Source organism: Pygoscelis adeliae, unplaced genomic scaffold (assembly GCF_000699105.1).
Source record: "Pygoscelis adeliae isolate BGI_AS28 unplaced genomic scaffold, ASM69910v1 Scaffold74, whole genome shotgun sequence".
Lineage (NCBI taxonomy): Eukaryota > Metazoa > Chordata > Aves > Sphenisciformes > Spheniscidae > Pygoscelis > Pygoscelis adeliae.
In genome coordinates this window covers 2,871,648-2,893,708 of record NW_008824665.1, presented here as the reverse complement: position 1 = coordinate 2,893,708, position 22,061 = coordinate 2,871,648, and the positions used below count along the sequence as shown (strand labels likewise).

Below are 22,061 nucleotides of genomic sequence, written 5' to 3'. Positions count from 1 at the left end.
TGTGCATGACTTAAAATACAAGAGAATATTTGAGCAAAAGAAAAGACACTTGTCATGGGGGTTGTCGAACATGGGAACAGGTTGTTCACAGAGGTAGTGGAGTTGTCATCCTTGGAGATAATCAAAATGTGACTGGACATGGCCAGAAGTAACCTGCTTCAGCTGACCCTGTTCTGTAAAGGAGGGTTGGACTAGGCAGTCTGTAGAGGTATCTTCCAACCTTAATGATTCTGTGATAGCATCTTCTTACTGGGTTTCATCTTCAAGTCTAGGATGAGCTTGTAGCCATTGACTTGTTAGCCAGCAAGCTAGTCTGCAACCGGTACTTAAGTACCGGGACAAGTGCATTTTATGCAAGTCTGGCAACACTAAGATCCTATAGTAGACAGTGCAGAAAGGCACAATAAAGATGGATATGCCTATATACATGAGCGCCTATATACATGAGCACCTATATACAAAAGCATTGAGATCCCTAATCCAGACACTGTGATGTGGAATCTTTAGCTGTGATTTTTATATCCATTTGCCAGCATAGCCCTCCTAATCAGTTCCTAGAATTTCTTGCTTCTCCCTTCTCAGATCATTCACAAAGGGAAAAATGGGCACTTGTCACAAAATCTGCCTTTTAGAAATGAATTAACTTCAAACACAGGTGAATAACTGCAGACTTGCTTTAGTATTAGGTTAAATGTGAGTACATGCATAGTTCACCACGTGTCAAATGAAGCATCTATAACTGCTGCTTCAGGGTAGGCACTTGCCAAGAGAGCAGGTTGTTTATTCAAGAGTGAAACAGGGTTAGGCTGAGGATGCTACCTATAGATACGAAGGGATCTAATTATTGTTTCAGTACAGTCCTCCATCCATCCATTCTTGATTTTGGAGCTCTCAAGCTGGCATGTATGGCATCCCTCTTTATTTCTGCGATGTTCCACAGTGCAACTTCTAATAGGCAATGTGACAGTTGTGCATTTGGTGTTTGTCAGTGATCATCTCTTTGTAGTCTCAAGCAGAGAGAAAGAGCTATGTAAAGAATACTTTCAACTTCTTAGAAATCAGCAGTCACTTGACCAAGCTGTTGATGTAGATGTTCACTGAAGTTGTTTGCCCTCATCTAGCTGGTGAAGGAAAAGTGGAGGAAGAGATACTGGTAAAATTCTAGTTAAGTCATAATTGCATCCAGACTATTTCTCAAGTCAGCTCATGTTCACCTTGAGTAGTTGCCTGCTGATGGAGACGGTTTGTTCCAGCAAACCTGCTGATGTTTGTAATGTTATACAGCAGGGACTATTGCTGTGATACTGTGGTGGGGTCATAGTGTGCTGTGCTCCTACTCTTGACTTCCTGTGTTAACACAACTGTTGGGAGGTGCTTAGTGGAGCTGTTGTCTTTAATGCTTGACAAATGCCCTATGCTAGGCTTTAAATGAAGTGCTGTATTTTGAAGATCAGTACTTCAATTTTTAGTGACTGTTACTTACACTCACTATCCCAAGTACCTATTGCCTTCCCGTACTCCACAGTGACAACCGTAATGACATATGTTTAAAGAGAAAACGGCCTTTTACCCTAAAATAGCCTTCTCTGAGAGGTGATAACACAAGTCCCATGACCTGTTGTCTTCATCTTGGAGTTTTAATTTATATAAATTCTGCATCAGAAAAGTTCATGATCTTTGCATACTCTGTGTGTTGAAGGTGAGAATAATAGGCACAGAATTTGTAGGACTCTATCAGATGATGCTACTCGGGGAACTGATTCATGAGTGTGTGTGAGATGCAATTCAAAATGGATTATCTAAGGGCCCTGACTCATTGACAGTGATTCACATTCCCAATTGTCCATTCCACCCTTGTCCTTCAGTTGCCACTCTTGCTGAAGGAACAGCACAGGTGTTTTGAGTACCAGTTCCTGAATCTGTACAGATTTAAATTTGTACTCATTTTTTGTTTTCTTAGTATGTTGTGTTATTTAGCTAAAAGCGCAGCTGCTTAACAAACCATTTCTGCAGTGGCAATCTCTAAAAGGTGGTTGGATTGAACATGTGAAAATAAACACTAGCTGTCCTCATTTGAAAAATCCACCTGCATGATTTAGAAAAGATTCACATGCTGTGAGAGGTGCTTGTCTGTAGTGGGGCCAGTGTTGATAGTGTTTTGAAGAACTGTAGTTGTTTCTGGAAAAAGTAGCTTCTTTTACTTAAGAACATTATTTAAAACAGGTACTTCTCATACTGCCTTTGGAGACTTACTCGATTTTCTTGATCTTGCCATAAAATACTAAACTTCTGCATCATCAATTCATAAGCATACTGTGGAGGTAACTTGCATTTTAAAGTGAATCTGTTCTCTTTGTCACTTTTAACCATGGATTAAGTCATAAGAATTGTAGGTGACTTAACTAAAATGAGCTAATTCTAAACAAGTGAGGTATGTGGAAGGATAGCAGGGGAGGCTATAACAAAAAGGCAGCTTCATCCTACATAAGAAAACTTGCGGATTTGTGTTTTGGAGTTTTTTACTAACAAGTTATCCTGCTTTCCTCTGGAACTTTGAAATGTTATCTAAACAAAAAATGGCTTTAAAAATGTTAATATAGTGGCATTTTTTACTTATGGTTGATACTTCTAAAATAGTATGAGAAGTTTCACTTTCATGGTTTGTGGAGCCTTTTGAAATGACCATTTAAAGTACTGCTATGTGAATGAAAGGTTTTGAAATGTGACTGTATGTTTTATTTACATGCTAAGAAACATGGAGCACTTACAAGGAAAATGTCTCAACACAATACAGTCTGTGTGTACAGGAAATACTTTGCTAATGGGTGTCAATCCTTTTTGCTAGTCTGAGACTTACTATCTCGCTACTGGGCTCTTCCTCTTTTATGCTACAAGTGGTTTTATAGTTTTTATTTTTTGCTTAGTGCTTTATGAAGTTTGTTATTAAAAAATGGGTATCAGCAAAGTAGCCATTCTCCTTGAGTTTTCTATAATGCTAAACCTTTAATTTAAAAAGCCTGCTATATAGCACGAAGGCTTACTAATTTTTTTTATCAGGCTTCTTTTAGTTTCTAAATAGCCAGTATACTTGGCTATTTAAAGTACATTTATCAATATTGATATCTTTGTACTTGAATAAAATTCACACAGTTGGCACAATACATATTCTGTCAGGAAGAAGCTGTAGTCTTTTTTGCTTATTCAAGAAGCAAAAATTTGTGTTTAGGAGTGCCACTGCATGATTATGAGTTTTGTTGTTCATGCAAAGTTACTGTTCAGGGTGAATGTAGCTGTGGCTCTTGGCAGAATGTTTCTGCTGGAAGCTAATAACCTGAAGTAGAAGCAATTGCATGGGATATAGTAATTTTCACATTCTGTAAGCTGCTGTCCAGATATATTAGAAGTAACTTGTGAACAGCCTTATTCGTTATTGTTCCTCACAAGAGAGGGATCTTGAAATGCTACCCCCACCTCCCCCAGAAAAGTTCTCTTTGTACTCCAGAAAAGTTCTTTGTACTTGAGCAATATTCAGAAATACTCTTTGGTTCCCCGTACATGCTGGTCTCTATATCCATGAGATAAAAATCCAAAGAGTGAAGATCTTCAATTAGTCAACATCAAGGTTTGCGTCGATTGTGTTGCAGGTGCGTTGGTTGATTCCATTGAAGCTCGACACTAGTGCGCTTGTGTCCTTTTTCTGAGTAACTAAAAACATGGAGACTGTGAGGAAATACTGGATGAGAGAAAATGTCTGGCTGGAAGAAACATCAGAAACAAGTCTCAAAAAAAAGGTGTAAGACTGTCTGCACAGGAAGGTAGGCTGTCTCCGGTGAAGATCTTTTTTTAACCCTTTCAGGAAAGAAAGCATTTTCCCTCCTTGATGTGGAAAGCTAAAGGAATTTAAAGCAAGTTGCAGCTATTTTTGTAGTTAGATGCCCTCTGTGAACTATTGGTGGATTATGTAAGAAAGTAAAAAAAACATTAGTTCCACTAGGAATCTCTCTACATTTCAAGAAGAAATAACTCTAAGATCAACCATGGACAGTCTCTTGTTCGTACCGACTTGGTCAGTTCAAGTTTTAGAAAGTAGTGTCTCTGAGTTAAAATTCCAGGAGGGGAAATCTGGTAAGTGGACTTGCTCAGGATCTGGTTAACAACTGGTACATTCATAGCAAAAGATAGAATTTCTGCTATATAACTGTATCTTAAGGAGGAGTAAGGAAATTTTAAACTAAGTGGAGGAAGGAGAAGGATGACAAACTTCACTGTAGGTACTGCCAGGATAGGATGCTGCCACTCTGTAATGAGAATGGGTAGTGTAAAACATGTTGATGGCTGATAATTTGGGTCCCTGAGGTAACATGTAAGCCAAGAGCTGACAGGTGTAGCAACTGACTTACAAACTACTTTATCAGGAGAGCTTTTTTCAGTCTGAGTGGTCTACATTGGGAATAACTGCTCCAAATAGCTCCATCTGAAGACCCATGAGAAATGCTTTCAACATTTCTGCTAATAGTTGCTCCTACTGATGCTCTGCTCATATGAAATTATTTGCTTTTTTGTGCAGTCCCCAAACTTGCCCAAAAGCTTTAAAAGAAACCAGTTGCTCATGAAATTAGTTGTGTGATGACCACAGTGACATCTTAGAGCATTGGTTTGCTCTGAATTTGTATTCGTACGAGTGCCTTAAAACTTTCAGTACAAACTTGTACTGCTGTTGTTAACTTATTCCATTGTGTTAACAGTTTTATGACTGGATCGTTAGGAGTAATAATAAAACTGGAAAGTCAAGTGCTCTGAAATGAAGAATACTGTTTTTCTGAATGTGTTTACATACTGTGGTATAATGCAAATTTTTTGTTTGTCAGTTTTCTCATGTGAGATGTGACATAAGCCACAGCATAAGTTATTAGTCTTGACACAGTACAATAAAGAGGGCAAGTATTATCCATACTTGACACATTTAAAACAGGCAGTAAGATGTCAAGGCCAAATTCTGCAGGCATTGATCATATAGCCCTGGAGTTAGGGTTTCAGGCATGTTTATCTTCGGAAGCATTCGCTGATCTCAGTTGATGTGGAATGCTCAGCACGTTAGAAAATCTGGTTTTAGATGTTTTAAGGCAATATAAAAATGAAAGCAAAAATCTGTTTTGTGCATGTCAGTACTTTCATAGAACATTACTCCATTTCTTTCCTATTCCATTCACTCTGGTGTATGTTAAATGAGGCAAATGTTCTTCAGGAAAAAATACATAACAAAATACTTTATATCATATTGTGTGGTTGTCTGTATTTCTGTTGCTCTAGAGTGGCTCCTTGATTTGTACCTTACAACCTGTTGTCTTTAGTGTAATTTAGACACATGACTGCTGTTAGAACAGTAAGTCTGAGCTAGCCAGTCATCTCTAAATTTTAGTTTTGTTTTTTTCTGCTGTACTACACTCATACCAAGAAAACGTCAGTTCTTTTAACTTATGAGATATTTGCAGTTCACTATTAAGTGTAGATTAATTTGGGGTGGGGTGGAATGAATTAAAAAAGGGGTAAACTTCAGATCCTTGGTCCTCCATATGAAGTGCTCTCCTAGTACAACTTTCTGATTTATGATTATCTAACTGTAAGTCTGTTTCATAAGGCTCTGTGATGTCTGTAACAGTATGTCTGGGGAAAAATAATATCCCATTTATAGTCTATTTATTCTTTTGGGCTAATTCCTGGATGAAAGATGTCTAATACATTTAAGCAATGTGCTTTTTCTAGACGTGTCTCTTTGTGTAATTGGAAGTAGCAGATAAACGAGTAGGCTTCTCTGAATTATATGCAGACTTCAGTAGTGGACTGGCATGTTACACTTCTATAGCTCATTTTGAATATGCGGTGAAAGATCAGTGTTTGGAAGCATAAAAATCAGAAAAGAAACTCAAAAATCAAGCCTTTAATAGTCTCTTGTACAGTCCCTAGGTTTTTATTTTAATTTTGTGTTGTTTTTACGGCTTCACCACTGTGGGAGAGTTTTCCTGGGACAGTAAGTCTGTTCTGACTGTGGTGTTGCTGTCTTGAACTCTAGGTTCCTGCACAAAAGTTTTCTAAATTGTGTAACTTCTCATTGACAGTTTGGTAAACTGCTAAGCTGTGTTAGCTTTCACTTCCAAAAAAGGTACCTGTGTAGAAATCTGATATGAATGCCATAGTCAAATTAGTATTTATGATACAGCCGAACACTGTTCATACTTGGAAGTGTTCTGTAGCTTTACTATAGGCAGTGTATTTGCTGCACCTATAGCCAATATACATTTTCATTGAAGTTTCCTTCAGTTTTTGAGGGAAGTTAAACTTTATATTATATTGATAATATAGCTAGATGTGTAGTTGAACTTGAAAAATAATTTAATTACTCTAGTTTTATTTATTTTCTGAACGGAAAGATGCTACATTTGATAGAAAAGATTTTGATAACATAGCTAGATGTGTAGTTGAACTTGAAAAAATCATTTAATTACTCTAGTTTTATTTTCTGAATGGAAAGATGCTACATTTGATGGAAAAGATTTGAATGATTCTGACAGTTCCCAGTAATCTCAAAGCTAAGACCTCATTTCCAAGTCTGGCTGAATCATACATTTTTTCCATCCCAGATAGATGGCCTAGCAGTTGGTTTATAAAGATATTCAAGTAGTATTGTTACTTTAAAATAACTTTTAAGGAGTTGTTTTAATATGCAACTTGTTACATTTGAAGCACTTAAAATTCATGGCTGGCTCTTGAATTATAGTCATTGTACTTGAAGTTTGTTTTGCTTAACAGGAGGCTGATCTTGTACTTCTAATACTGTTGCACAGCTACAAAGGAGCTTGTGCAGTTGTACTTTCCATGTGTAAACATACATGTGCTAGACCTTTCCAAAGCAGCAGTAAATTCTTCTATGAACAATGTTCTTCTTTTGACTTGTTTGCCATTCTGCTTGAGTAGTCTGCTCTCTGCGAAGCTGGTGTACTGAGCAGCTTTCCCCTAGCTGAGAGTTCTCTGCTCCAAGAATAACTCTGAAGTGCAAAGCCTGTTACATATGGGACAAAATGTGTTTGCAGCGTAGCTGTTTGAGACAAAAACTGGTTAATGCAGTCATATGTGACTAGAAATGCTGCATGGTTCTGTCAAAATTACAAAACAATTGCAATGTTTATCAAATGCTACTTGTACTATAAACTTTGTAATTCATTATGCTTGTACATAGCATGCCCTAAAAAAGAAATAATGCTGTTTCAGCAGAGCAAGTGTACAAAACACCATGTTACAAGTTACTCTTTGAATGACAAATACAAACTAAACTCATTTAAATAAATGGAGGAAGCTTTTTTCCTGGAGTCTAGTATTTCAAATAGCCTGTGTGTGCATTGGTGGTATTGACACTAGAAAAATGTATCACTTGTTTTATTTCAGGAGTAGCTGTTATCAGTGCTAGCAGCAATGGACAACAACAGTAATCTTCACTTACCAGCAAGTTAGCGTTATCTTGAGATGCTAAATCAGAGTAGGATTTGGTGGTGTATATAGTCAAGTGTGTATGGATTACACACCAACTTACTGCAGTGCAGCTGTATTGTTCATGAAGACATGCAGTTTACTAGCAATGATGTGTATCATAAGGCACACCTCCAAACCTAATCCAGGGCAAAAAGGAGGTCTAGCTATGCTTGACTTTTAGCAAATTTTAAATTCTGAGTGTATCTGACACTGCGTTGGATGTATTTCACTTTTGAAAGTGATTACAAGTCATTAATGGAGATGTTTAGTTGTAAGGAACTAAGTGTAAAGAAAAATCTAAAAGCTAATTAAAGCTCTTGCATCTCATTCTTTCTATGAAAATATACAATAAACCAAAATGTGTGAACTTCCTTAGAGTATAGATCAGCTCTAAAGAAACATGTGTAATAGAAAGCTACTTTCTGTACTGCTTACAAAACATGTAACTGATTTCTTAGATGGTCAGAGAACAAAGAAAATGTGTAACTTTCAGGGTTATGGAGTGGCTTAGTTTTTCGCTTTTTATTATGTTTTGTTTTAAATACAGTACTGCAGACTTAATGCTTTGTGGCTAGCCAGTCACAAGCTGGTAGCTTTTTGGTGAAATTCTTGAGAAATATGTCTGCTTAGCCACCACACACTGAGAAATGCTGTAGTTAGTGGCTAACCATGATACCATAGGATTAGCTTTATAGTAAAGTAAATAGTAAAAATTTGCTACTAGCTGCGTCAAGATGGCCAGTTGCAAGCTGACTGAAAAGGTGTTTTTACAGGTACTTAGGAAGCTGACTGTACAATATCTAGGTTTCCACTGAAAGGAGGTGTAAGATTCTGTGCAGCTGCTTAGCAAACTAGATCAATGAAAACCCACTGATTTTTTTTTTTGGCAGTTGACTTGTTTAGGTCAATTTAAAATGACTGTGGAACTTGCCTTTATATGTATGTTTTACTGCAAGTGACAGATATTTGTCTTGCCTTGTGTATGCATGAGCATATGCACACATCTAACAGTGCTTTTCTTAGGGAAGCAGGAGTGGGTATTGATGGCTTAGTTGAATAAATTTAAAAATAGAGATGCACCTACTTCTGAACTGCTGTTAGTTCCAAAGCAACACTTTCATTGGGTGTTATACAAAATAGTGAAGCTTCTTACAGAAACAAACTTGGCATCTATGTATGTCAAAGATATACAAGAAATTTAAGGAGACTTGTGTTAAGTAGAAGGCTGCTTGCCATGTTTTCCTGTTTATGCTTTCATGGCATGAGGAGGTAAAATAATTTTTAATTGATAGTGATTTTTTATTGCATTCAAATGTTAGTCATTTACTAAAATGTAAGAAGTGGAAACTCTCTGTATGAGGCTGAATAGCCTTTCACCACTGGAGTAATTCGTTTGAATATTGTCTATGGGCTTGTTCTGTGGTTCATGCCCCATTGGGTGGGGTAAATCTGTATTAGATGCATAAGGTGTGGAGCAGAAACTTTTCAAGTAAGACTAAGTTAGTTGTTGCAAGTAAGCGTATAGCTGTCTTAAGTAAAAATGGAAATATTCAGTCATTTGCATACCCTATACCTTTTCCTTTTTACACTGATAAACGAGTGTCAATATCTTATGTTTCAAAGTAGCTAGATGGGACACTTTTTAAATAATGGAGGAGCATTGCTTTAAAAAAAAACCTAAATCAACCAGTGTGAGCCTTGCTGAAGAGGTTTTTTTTTGTTCTTCTGTGAACTGTGTAAACTTATAAATGTTGTAATCTTAGATATTCTTCTAGCTAAACTTACAGTAAGCCATAGGAAATGGAACTTCTTTAGGTGGCTGCCCATATACACCTTCTGGTGTAGATACACTGGAAGAGCCTGAACTCAGACCTCTTGTGCAGTGCAAGTGTGCCAGCTGGCTCACGTGTTTGGCATGCTCTGTTCTTTGCTGCCTCAATAAAAAGCATATCTCAATTCATGCCAATCACCTCTTGGCTATAGATGAAGATGCTTTCGTCTTTGTTAGGCTGTAGTAAAACCTTTTTTCTAATACGTAGCTGCCCCCCCTCCCCCCTTTTTTTCCTTGATGTGGTTAATTGAATTTATGAGCTTTTTTCTTTTTTAGTTCATTGGCAGCTTTGTTATTTGAAACTTCCTTCCTATCAGTATTTCCATCCAGAAAGGTATGGTGAGAGTGCCCTGGATTCAAATAGTGTTAATCACATGATAGGGCCATGCTAGATCATCAGAAGTCTGCCTCTGCTACCATTCATAAATACTTTTCAGGCCTGAAAGCTCACATCTAAGCATCTGCATTTGTAGAGATGGGGACTTCAGGTTGCAAATTTACCACATGGGCAGAGCTTAATTGGCTCTGAACCCAGGATCTTCCTGTACAGTGTCTCTAGGGACCTAGAGAAGGGGGTACAAGTATGGTTTAGTACTGTTACTGTGTGCCACAGACCAGCCACAAGCCCTGTTCAAAATGTTGTCATCAAAGGCCTTCTCCAAAACTCTGAGCCAGCATCTGCTTTCTGTTTTTTCTGTCTTAATTTATTTGGTACTAAGTTAATATTTTTCAGGAACCATTGATACTGCTTCTGCATGTTGTGAGCACCTTCTTATCTCTCTCAAATAACATCTCATCGTAGAAAGACTTCAAGTACTGATGTAGTACAGACTGTTTTTATTGTTGCTTCTCCATTTCCCGTGAGGCATTTAGAGTATTGCTTCAGGAGATGTACTGGATACTTCTTTCTGTCTTGTGAAAAATAGTCCAAATAATTTGGCCACAAGGACTTTATCTGTTAACGTCAATGTGATTTTTCTTCTGGCCCAAGGAAAACACTTTAGGTATCTTTAGGTATCCCACCTCTTCGAGGTGATGAGGACTGTTTTGAAGTTGCACAACAGCAATTTCCTTTGGGTACTCTGTAGCAAAACAATTTGCAAATGGTTCTAGATATTTTTGGAAAGTACAACTATTTTTCAATTTCTCGCACAGACATAAGGATTCTTACCGTGTCTAGTGGTTGTCTCTTCTGCTGGAAGACTGGTGTCACAAACTCAACTACACCTCATTCTCGTGAATAAAGAGTACTATTCTTACTCAGGGAACCAGAAAGCTTTGTTCAAGTACCACTACTTAAGATACTGATGATGGGAATTACTGTCAAAATCCAATTGTACTTTGAGATTAAAACAAAGGGATTCATTTATTCAGCTTTGAGACATACTTTTCTGCTATTAAAGTGGAATTCTTGCATTTTTAGGAGTTGTTTTTTTCAAATAAGTACTCATCTGATTCAGATGTTTGATTTGTTGATGGCAAATCATGTGGTGCTTCGGGATCAGTTTCTGTGACCTGTAGGGCCACTGTCGTCAGCACCATGCACATTACCTGCAAGAAACAAGTTTTCTTCAGGAAGTAAACCACTGTGGAGAATTTTCTATTTAAGAAGAAAGGTTGTTCAATTCCAAGTTCCAAAGACAGATAGCACAACCTTTCTTGGAAGGGCAAGAACACATGCTCTTTTTTTTTCTTTTCCCCCTGTATGCATCCTTTCACCTTAAATGAAAATGTGACAGAAATACTGCCTTTGCAGTTGGCTTTTGCAGTCCTTCTCCCACTCTAGATGTTCAGAACCAGCTGAGAAATCAAGCTTCCCAGTGGTGAAGACCCACCCATGTTGACACTTTGAATCATAAGAAGATGCAGCTGTCTGACATCTGAGCGAAACTGTCAGTTTCCACAATTGAGAACTGTCTTAGGAAACATCCTATTTCATTTCCAGCATGGAAGACCAAGTTCATGAAGGGTATCCCCTTCTACCTGCTGTTTTCCCTCTCTTTTTCAGGCCCTTCTGCAGTAGACATGTTTTTGCTAGAGCAGTAGGAGTGCTTTATCAATATAAGAGAAGATGTTCCTGTGAAATTACTCCCTTATTTTGAAGGAGGGAGAAAAGTTTGGCAGCAACCCATCCCCCTTCTCAGGAAGGGCTACGGTTGTGTCTCAAACTGTCTGCAAACTGATGTTCAGAAAGGTAATGCTCCATCTAACAGCTGCCTCTGAAACAAAGGGAATGCCTGCATAGGATATATCTGATACTTGTGCCAAAATACAGTTAGTGTTTGAACTTTCAGGCTGCTAACTATTTGGAAGATACCTGCTTGGTAATACCAAGGCAGTTCTGATTCTTGGATGTTACAAATCTTTTTCCTGCAACTGAAGGTTTTCTATACTGTTTCAGGATTGGGTGCCTCGAAGGAGGTGTGTGTGTGAGCCTGGTTGTGTAGACGGAAATTAAGAAGCACCCACACTTTCAACTTTGTTTTTTCCAGTCTAAGTACTGATACTAGGTGGCTTTTGAGTACAGAATGATCCTTCTACATCATCCTTCTCTTACAGTTTAATTCGAGCTTCCTGAGACAGATAAATCTGAGTAGGTGAGATTCTTGTGAAATTTCTAATTTTTTTTATACCTATTTGCTGTAATTACTGAGAAGTAAATACTCAGAAGTTTCTTAAGCCCCATTGGGTCACCTACTGGAAGCTGAAGAACTGTTGGCTAATTTTTTTTCCTCCTACCCGTTGTGGAAGGTTGTGAAAAGGATTAGCCAGAGTGTTCCCACGTGGAAAAGTCTCCAGCCCTGTCATGGGGGTCTCAAACTTCTAGTATCCATTGAATTCTGTTTGAATAACAAGGTACTACTTGAGACACTGAAATTTCAGAAGCGTGTAGATTTGACACTGAGGCGAGGTTGGGCTATTTTCTGAGATAGCAGCATCCTCCTCTTAAAGATGCCACTTACTGTTTTGGAATGGGTTGCAGTAGACTGTGTACAGCTGCTTGAAGGAGAAGAAAAAGTTACTCTCATTAAAGTAACTGAATAATTAAAATTATTCTGGATGCAGTACAGAACTGTGAATAGCTAGTCTTTAAGAAGTTTCAGTTCTCTTAGAAAATAATGTGCAAATACTTAGCATCTGGTATGTATGATTATTAGGCATGCCATAAGGAAACAGAGTGGTTTTCTAAAGCATCAGTCTCCTGCTGTGTGGTAATTCCCGAAGTGATCCATCTGATGTATGATGATGGGCCTTTTTGGTGATTTAAATGTCACTCTGCACGTATTTGTGCCAAGTAATGTGTGATCTTGTTCCTGTCTGCTGTCTTTTCACTCTTCCCCACTGTTTTGTATCCTTTTCATTGCTGATGGTATTGAAGGCAAGATAATGTACCCCTTGCCTGTGTCTCAGTAGTGTAAATATGTATGAATTTTGTAAGAGTTAAATCTTTTTATAAAAAGTACATACTAGAGCACATCTTTCTAAAGTATTTCTGGGATTTGCCTGAAGATTCTTCTACACTAATGCATAACTAAATTTTATAAAGATGACCATTGCATCTATATTGCATCTATATCTACAGGTCAGTAGCATATTTTCTTGTTTGGGCAGCTTTATAGATGTACCTTGAAACTTTCTATCTCAGTAGCAGTATTCAAACTTTCCCTTTTGGTTGTTTGCCTTTGAGAGCAGTGCGGATAATACTAAACATGTTGGCAGGAATTCAAAAGGCAGGGATTCAACCTGTGCCAAATGTTAAACATATGGATTGCTTCTGAAACTGCCTACAGTAGCTTTTAATCTGTGTGCTGGGAGTGCTGGTAACTTCTTACTTGTTTATAATGGCAGCAACTGAAAAAAATACTTAAATGTAGTGATTGTGACTGATAAATTAACAGGCTGAATCCTTTAAAAAAAAAAAAGGCTATTGATATAGCTTGAGTCTGACCAGTTTATAGTACATTACAATATTTCTATATTATTGGTATTGATAATTCAACTCCTTTTCTTACAGTTGTTTTGTTGAAGAAGGAAATACAGTATTAGTGTTAAAGGCTGTCATTGAAACAGAAGTCTATTATAAAATATTTTGCCCAACTGCTGTAATAATAGGATATACAATCAATTTAGTAATCTAACTTCCATAGTAATGAACCAGAGAGTTTGATCCTTTTATCTGAAAAATTTGCATCCCTGCTTTGTGCTAGTAGGCTATTGATTTCGTCTTCCATTATTTAACAAAGGTGAGGTACATAAGTTTCTTAAACCTTTCTGTATTGCTTTTCTCTTTACTTCTATTCCTTTGTCATTCCATTCAACTTACCTCCTACATGGAGTATGGAGGTGGGGGGTGTGTGTGTCAAACTAGGATTTAGGCTACTGTAGCTCTAACATCACATTTTGGATCCCCATATTATTGTTCTTATCTTGGATAGTCCTCTCTTGCTCTTTGTCTAAAGAAAAATTTCTGTGGGAGGAGTCCCATGGTATATGGCATAGCATGCAGCACAGACTTCCATTTTATGACTGGCCCATAGGTGCTGCTGTAATAACTACAAGTGATGATACAAGAATTCTAGCCATCAGCCATTTACCTGGAAAACAATAACTTTCCCTTAGGCTGTCCCTTACAAAAGAGGACACAAAATATTTCTCAGTATAATTAGATAAGTAAAAACAAATGCTCACAGGAAAAAGGAATTCAGAATTGGGGTTCAAGTGAATTGTGTTCCTGTTGTTTACAGTTTAAAAAGAAATTAAGATGTGTATGCATGATATTTATTCCAGTCTTAGTTTGTATTTCTCAATTACTCATTTTAAGGCATTTACTCAAAGTTTACTTATGAAACCATCCTTTCCAATGGAAATAAACAGAGGAATGGAAAGAAAAGATTATTCTGGCCTTTGTGGAGTCTTTGCTTCAAGTAGTACCAAGTGGGGAAGATGCTTTCTTAACTTTTAAGATTATTAGACTTGACAAGAATCTGTACTGGTTTGTGAGCATGTGCAATTTTAATCTTTATGTAAGGTATAGGAGGGAAAACAAGCACTTCAATTGTCTGTGCTAATGGGGAAGTCTATCTCCCCCTTCTTGGATTCATGCTTCTTAGCTTATTGTTCTTTTGTAATGAAATTAAAGTTGTAGGTAGTGACCTACGAAAAGGTTTGAGGTTTGCATTTTGATTATTTAAGAGGCTCCTGAAACTGGTGGCCCCAGTTCTAGAATTGGCTTCATTCTTGTCATAAAACCTGCGATTTGTTGATGACTTCAGTAATGCTTTTGTAATACCTTTTAAGCTTTTTCAGATCCATGGCAAGGGAGTAATGGAAACTCTTCCTAGAACGATACCATTTGAATTTAACTTACGGTCAGTGTCATGGTATTTCCAGGTACCTCAGCTTGATTTTTAGAAATTGTAAAATTATCTTTATGAAGAACGCCTAGTTTGTAGAAATAGTAAAATATTGCTGTCTTTAAGATGGCAATGGTGATTCTAGAATACAGATAATAGATGATAGTAAATACAAGAGACAGATTTTACTACTAAATTAGCAGTTAATACAGACACAGAAATTAGGGTTCATATTTCCAGATCATTTGTTCCCTGAAGTAGCACATGAACGTGGAATTGTTTTCCTAAATTACTAGCAAGAGACTGAAATGTAGCATAAAAAGGGAGGAAAAAGATCCTGAGTAGTCATGAGAAACAAAGATACTGTCACTTTCATCAAGAATGTCTGCAAGAACCTAACTACCTGATTTGCATTATTTTTGTAGCTGTTGCTTTCACTGAATACTTGTTTCCAAATGTATTGCTTAAAGTAGTTTTCAGAATGACAATTCCAGTGTAGTTTCTTGGACTGCAGAAGCCAAAACCACTACAGAGTTCTGAATTTGGAAGAACTTAGCATATTTTAAAACATGGTACAGTTTGGTGTTCTTCATCAACTCAAGATCAGCGGATTTGATTTCACTGTTGGTGTAAGCTGATGGAAGACCCTCCTGCTAGGAAGAGAGGCTTTCTTACTGCCTCACTGCCACAGGCTTGTCCACTGCCAGCTCCCACTGATGATGGAACTAGTAACGGGGCATCTGTATGCTGAGGTGGAGCAGGGAGTAAATCACTTGTAAGTCTGGATACAGCCACTAGCACTGACCTAAAGCAGGGACCAGGTATGTGTGGCTCAGAGATGGTGGCACCATTCTTTTGGTGGTAGCATGGTCTTTGTCCAGCTGTGAAGCCATACTCCAAGTGTTCAGTAGTGGAAAAAATTACATGTAGGGTTTGGTGGTGTGGGGTGTGTTTGTTAAAGATATGAAGGGGTCTTTCTCCCTTTACACATAGTTCACTTGCAGTCTAGCAAAGCTGGCTGGTCTCAAAGGAATTTGAGTTTACTAACAGCCAGATGAGAATAACTTTGGGAATACTTTGAAGTTGCAGTGAAAAGCAGCAAGGAAATAACATTTACTCTGTTGCACATATATACTGCAAGCCTGCTACCTGAAGCAGATGCTTACTTCTGCATTTAAACTCATTTTAGAGAAGAGAATCTTCAAAGATTTTCTGAGGTTGTTGAAGGTTTCTTTTAGTAAATGGATGTCTGAGGCCAGAGAACAGCTTAATGCATTTATTTGCCTTTGTCCATTTATTTGTGACTTTACATTCCTTTATCACTTCGTAGTTATCTGAAGTCTAGTAACATTTTATTGTATTTGATGAGATTTTGCTACTAGAAACCATTTCTTAAGAGATTTGCCCAGAGCTTTCCAGAATGTGTGTGTTTATACATCTTATTACACTTCTGAGATATTTACACTGGCTGCGTATGACTTGGGTGTGTCACCTTCTCTGCTCTCTTTGAGACAAAACGTTTGGCATTTCTTGCCTATTGTGCTGAATTAGGTTAAATAAAGTCGTATCCTTCAAATTGTATACTTTGATCTTTTAGAACAAGGTTTATTCCCTTCCCTTCCTCTCCCAAAGTGTATCTTGAAGTGGATACATGCTTTGTCAAACCCTGCTTCTTAAATTTTGTTGTCTATCCATGATATTTTTTATTTTACTCTCGCAAACAACTTTCTTTTTTTAATGTAGGATCATGTTACTTTTAACCATTGAAGTTTTAGGTTTTTACCAGCTATAGGTTTCACCTGACTGAATGTAGCCATTATCCTGTTATGCTTACAGTCAGATCTTATTTTTTAAGTCCCTTCTGTGTTTTGGGTGTATATATTATAGATCATGTTTCTTTTGTTCTTTACTATTGTTCTTCTTTCCTTAAGAGGCTGGTTACTTGCTGGATATGGCAGGCATGTTTAGAATGTAGCTCAACAAAACAGGTTGAGCATTTCATAAAATGCTTAGAAATACTACATGGTACTTGTAAGTCATGGACCTGGTATTGGAATAGTTCATTGTCATGAAATGGACAGATACTAACATTTGTATGTATTGTAGATGTCAAACTCGTATAGTGTGAGTTCAAAACTGTATGAATGAATTTTGACTCTTCAGCCTTGGAATGAACAATATTGTTGACAAGGTCTGATTTCAGAAAGTATTAGCCTTAAATCAATCAACATAGATTTTCATGTAAAAAGATGCAGCCTGTATTCTAGGCAACAATACCTTGTTAACAAAAAAAAAAAATCTTAAATAGTACACATCAGCCTGCCAGAAAACCACAGAAGTCTCTTCTATATCTTCATTGTTACGGGAAGTTCACGCAGAGTCTCTTCCAAAGCATCTTTCTTCAGTTGGCTCAGTTTGGACACATAAACTAATAGCATAAATAAGTCATATTTTGGAATTTTTATTTATCAAGTACATTTGATTAGTATCCTTTTTTACTTTCTGCTGTAAGCTGCCAAAGATTACACCTGGTTCCCTGCTGTATCACCAGTTAAAATGGGATCATAAAATGATCAAAGGTAGCTAGTGAAAGGTGAAGTGAACTCTAAGAGGACACATCCAATTTTTTCCAAATTAAGTAATTATTTCAGTATAGTTTCTCTAATTTTGCCCAAGTACTTTTTTCAGTGTGTTAATTTATGTAAACATGATAGTAAAGCATAACTTAAGTTGATTTTTTTTTATATGCAGGTTTCTACAATCCAAGACCTTGTTACTGGTTATGAAGCCTCTTTGAAAACTTGTGACCTTTTTAGCACATGTGGTAAGTTTCTATGGTCTTACATTAATTACACTGTAATAATACTGTTTATGGCAGCTATCAAGAGCTGTTGAAGTGCTGATACTTTTTGCAAGAAAATAGTTGTAATACCTTCTAGTAAATTAATGTATTACAAGAAATATTTGCTGAATTTCCCAAGCTTTGTTTTTTGTGTTTGTTTTTCAAATACAGTCTTCAACCTTACCGGTTGCTGTAACTTTTCCATTTTGCAGAAAACGGAGAGAAAGAGCCCCCAACAACACTGCTTTGGGTTCGGTATTTCCTGGCACAGCACTTTGACAAACTTGGCCAGTGTTCTTTGGCCTTGGATTACATTAATGCTGCAATTGCAAGCACTCCAACATTAATAGAACTATTCTACTTAAAAGCAAAAATTTACAAGGTAAAAAGTGCATTTGGATATGTAGAGTGCCTATTTTATTTAAAAAAAAAAACAGCCACCCATCAAACTCGTGTGAATGTGTGCATAATATTTCAGTTAGCAATGGTTATGGGCATTGGTTTTCATGGGGGTTTCTTTTTGGGCACTGTTCTGTCAGGAAGAAAATGAAAACTTTTGTTTAGGTTTTGCAAAGCAAGTCACAACTTAAGCAAATTGTCATTCTGAAAAAATCTGGGGGCGGCGGGGAGGGAACACTAATACTGCCTTTTGTTATTTCCGAGGGAGAAATACCACTAACTATAGATTTCAGGAGTTGGTCAATAGCAGGCTTATACTGACAGTTAACTATTTAATTTCTCCCTAACAGCATGTAGGTAACCTCAAGGAAGCTGCCAAATGGATGGATGAAGCACAGTCTTTGGATACTGCAGACAGATTTATCAATTCTAAATGTGCTAAATATATGCTGCGAGCAAATATGGTGAAGGATGCAGAGGAGATGTGCTCTAAATTCACGAGGGTAATGAAGAAAGGTTTTGTTTGTCTCTGGCAGTTTATTTTTCACTCATGTAACTTTTGACCAAAATAAAAAAATATATTTTATTAGCATCCGTTTTTAAGATAATGCTCTTACACTTAGTGGTAAATAACTATATAGAATCATAGAATGATTTGGATTGGAAGGGACCTTTTGAAGATCGTCTAGTCCAACCCCCCTGCCATGGGCAGGGACACCTTCCACTAGATCAGGTTGCTCAAAGCCCCATCCAACGTGGCCTTGAACACTTCCAATGATGGGGCATCCACAACTTCTCTGGGCAGCCTGTGCCCATGTCTCACCATCCTCATTCCTTCCTATGTCCAATCTAAATCTACTCTTTTTCAGTTCAAAACCATTGTGCCTTTTCCTGTTGCTACAGGCCCTGGGAAAACGTCTCTCTCCATCTTTCTTACAAGCTCACTTTACAAATAGAAAGGCCGCAATAAGGCCTCCCCGGAGCCTTCTCTTCTCCAGGCTGAACAACCCCAATGAACAATCCTAACTCTCTCAGCCTTTCTTTACAGGAGAGGTGTTCCAACCCTCGGATTTTTCATGGGCCTCCTCTGGACCTGCTCTAACAGGCCCATGTCCCTCTTGTGCTGGGGGCCCCAGAGCTGGACACAGTACTCCAGCTGTATAGACCCAGTAAATACTGGGAAAAAAATGGTTGTTCAAAGGTAGTTGTCCAGAAGTATTTTTTTATTGCCATACTTCTAAGTACCTCTCTGGAAATGCATCTGATGGATACCATGTTTGCAAAACCTGCTGCTTCCCAGTAATACCATCTGAGCTAACTGCATAGGAATGTGCACTATATTCATTGTGATTTAGTATTAACATAAATTAATTTGGACTTGAACTTTTATTCCTTTAAGCTAGTACTACAGACAAAAATTTTGTTAAAGTAAATCCTCTCCTTAAAGATGGGGTAAGCACTTTAAATTCTATATTTTTGACATGAACAAAATTTAGATTCGTAAAGACCAGATTTCCATATTATTTATGTAACTAAATATGAAGATAGCCACTTGGTGGGATTTCTTGGAGCACATAAATGAATTGGGCCCCTTAATTCTTCATTTTAAGTGTGAAAACACTTGAAAGTGAATCCAAGCATTCTAGATATTTCTAGGAACAATTGAAAATTTGATTACTAAAACTCATCGTGTATGCTTGCTGGAAGTGTTAGAGCAAGAAATACAGAACACTAGCATAGATACCTGTGGTAAGATAGGATAAATCTGATCCTAAATAATTAAATATTGTAATTTTAACTGAGTTTTCTTTCTAGTATAAAGACTGTTCTGAAAATTTGGTGGCTAGCATTCATGATATGTGGAACGTGCTTCCAGTTTGTTTATTCTTAGTCTAGAGCATTGAAACTATAAAGAAGAAATCCTAGGATTTTTTCTTGTAAAAGTATGAAGTGTAAATCTAACTTCATTTATTTAGACTAACAAGTTCTAAGAAACTTGTAATTACTCATACTATGTGATAAAGCAGTAAATATTGGTGGATTTTTAGACTAGTAGATGCCACTTACCTAATGGGGGGGGAAACAATGAAAATTATTTGCTGAACTTTAAGATTTTTAAAAATAGTAGTGTTTTCTGCCTCCAAATTGTAAAAGTAAGACTGTGTATACAAGCATGAGTTCATCTTAAGAATCTGTTGAGACAGTAATCTTGCTCAGATAATTTTTTTTAAATCATTTAAATCTATTCCTTTCTATCTTGGGGAGCATAGGGTATCAGAAGCATTATTCTCAGTCGCTGGGTGGTTATATCCATCTTCTATAGTATTCCAAGTAGTTGAAGGATTGATTTCCCCCTTTTTTCCCCAAATCGCCTGAAACTAGCCATAGTTGAAAGAAGCAGCTGGTGAGTTACAATAGCAAAAAATGATAATGACACTTATTTCAGGAAGGAACTTCTGCTATGGAAAACCTAAATGAGATGCAGTGTATGTGGTTCCAGACTGAATGTGCTGCAGCTTATCAAAGGCTGGGGAAGTATGGTGATGCCTTGAAAAAATGCCACGAAGTAGAAAGGGTAAGTAGGTACAAACACCACCAATTTTTTTTTCCCCAATATTTCTCACACACTAATGAAGATATTTGCTGATGTTATCAGCATGATTTTCTTTGCATATAATGTTTCTAGTATAATGATTCTTAAAAACAGGTTAATACTTGATCATTTATTGTAATAGATAAGATGTCATCCCTAGCTATTATATGACAAACTATTATTTGAAGTGAAAAGGATTCAATATAAAATACCACATCTCCTAACTGTACAACTATTTGTACATTAACTTTATGGTGTCTTTTGCCAATTGTTTTTTTTAATCAGAGTAATCGCATTTCAGTTGACTTTTAAAGAGTGCCTAAGTCTTTGAACAATCACATTATAGTTTTTGTTAACAAAATGAGTTTTTTCTGGTTGGGTTTTTTCCCTACTAACAGGTTCTCTTGGACAGTCAGTATTATGTGAATATTCCTATGCCGGTTAAATATTGCCTGTAAATAGTATCAGTTGTAACTTTATTCAGCTCCATCTAATTAAAAAAAAAAAATAGACTAAGTAAGGGAAGTGCATAAGTTGTGTGGTTTTTCTTTTTTCTTGAAGCATTTTTTTGAGATAACAGATGATCAATTTGACTTCCACACATACTGCATGAGAAAGATGACTCTTCGTGCCTATGTAGACCTTTTGAGATTAGAAGATGTGCTCAGGAAACATGCCTTCTACTTCAAGGCTGCTCGATCAGCAATTGAAATCTACTTGAAGCTCCATGATAATCCTCTTACCAATGAAAGCAAAGAACAAGAAGTGAATTCAGGTATCTAGACCACAATAGAGGCTCATACGTGTATGACACATGTAAAAGCTTATTAAGCTAAGTTATGTGCTATAGAATAAATACAAATTGTAACATACACAAGTTTTTCCTCTTCTGTCACAACTTGATAACTGAAAAGAGATCATAGATAACATGCTACAGCTTTCTTCTTTGTTCTTGTCACAGTTTAAGCCAGCAGGCAGCTAAACACCACACAGCCACTTGCTCACTCAGCACATTCTCCACCCCTTATTGCATACCATTTATGTCATGCTCAGGTCCCACACTATCCAATACAACCTCATTACCCACCATCCCCCTTCCCATCCTTTGGTATATTACACAGATATCATTCCCTTAGTCTACGGACCACCCCTGTGAAATGTTGGTAAAATGTCCACAGATGTTCACAAAATGTCCACTGAGTTCATTTAGTCCATGACTTTGGGCTCCATCTGTTGTGGTGGTCACTCAGGACAGGAGAGGTGGTGTGTTGTGTGGAGTTACTGGGTACCAAAGCCAGCTCAGGTCAGGTTGGGTCACTGCTGCACTTGCACTGCTTCTTGTAAGGCTTGTCCTCCATTGGTTCAGGTGGTTCCTGCTATAGTAATTCCTGTAACATGCAACTCAAATCTCGGGTTACAGTAATTTAAAGGTCTTTCCATTACAGTCTCCACCCCTGATCCCTTTGGGCCAGGTTATAGGGTTTAACATTGCAATGAACTCCTCCCCTTGCCCCTGCT

The 22,061-nt window shown here is 37.3% G+C and overlaps 1 protein-coding gene across 2 annotated transcripts in view; it reads left to right on the top strand.

Moving 5' to 3' along the window:
* NAA16 (N(alpha)-acetyltransferase 16, NatA auxiliary subunit) overlaps nucleotides 1-22,061 on the top strand; it is a 77,124-nt gene that overhangs the window by 44,558 nt on the left and 10,505 nt on the right. For both annotated transcript variants that reach the window (XM_009322843.1, XM_009322844.1), the window contains 5 exons: nucleotides 17,461-17,533; nucleotides 17,764-17,933; nucleotides 18,301-18,453; nucleotides 20,397-20,525; nucleotides 21,105-21,318. In XM_009322843.1, coding sequence (XP_009321118.1) covers nucleotides 17,461-17,533; nucleotides 17,764-17,933; nucleotides 18,301-18,453; nucleotides 20,397-20,525; nucleotides 21,105-21,318 — 739 coding nt within the window. The remainder of the gene's footprint in view (nucleotides 1-17,460; nucleotides 17,534-17,763; nucleotides 17,934-18,300; nucleotides 18,454-20,396; nucleotides 20,526-21,104; nucleotides 21,319-22,061) is intronic.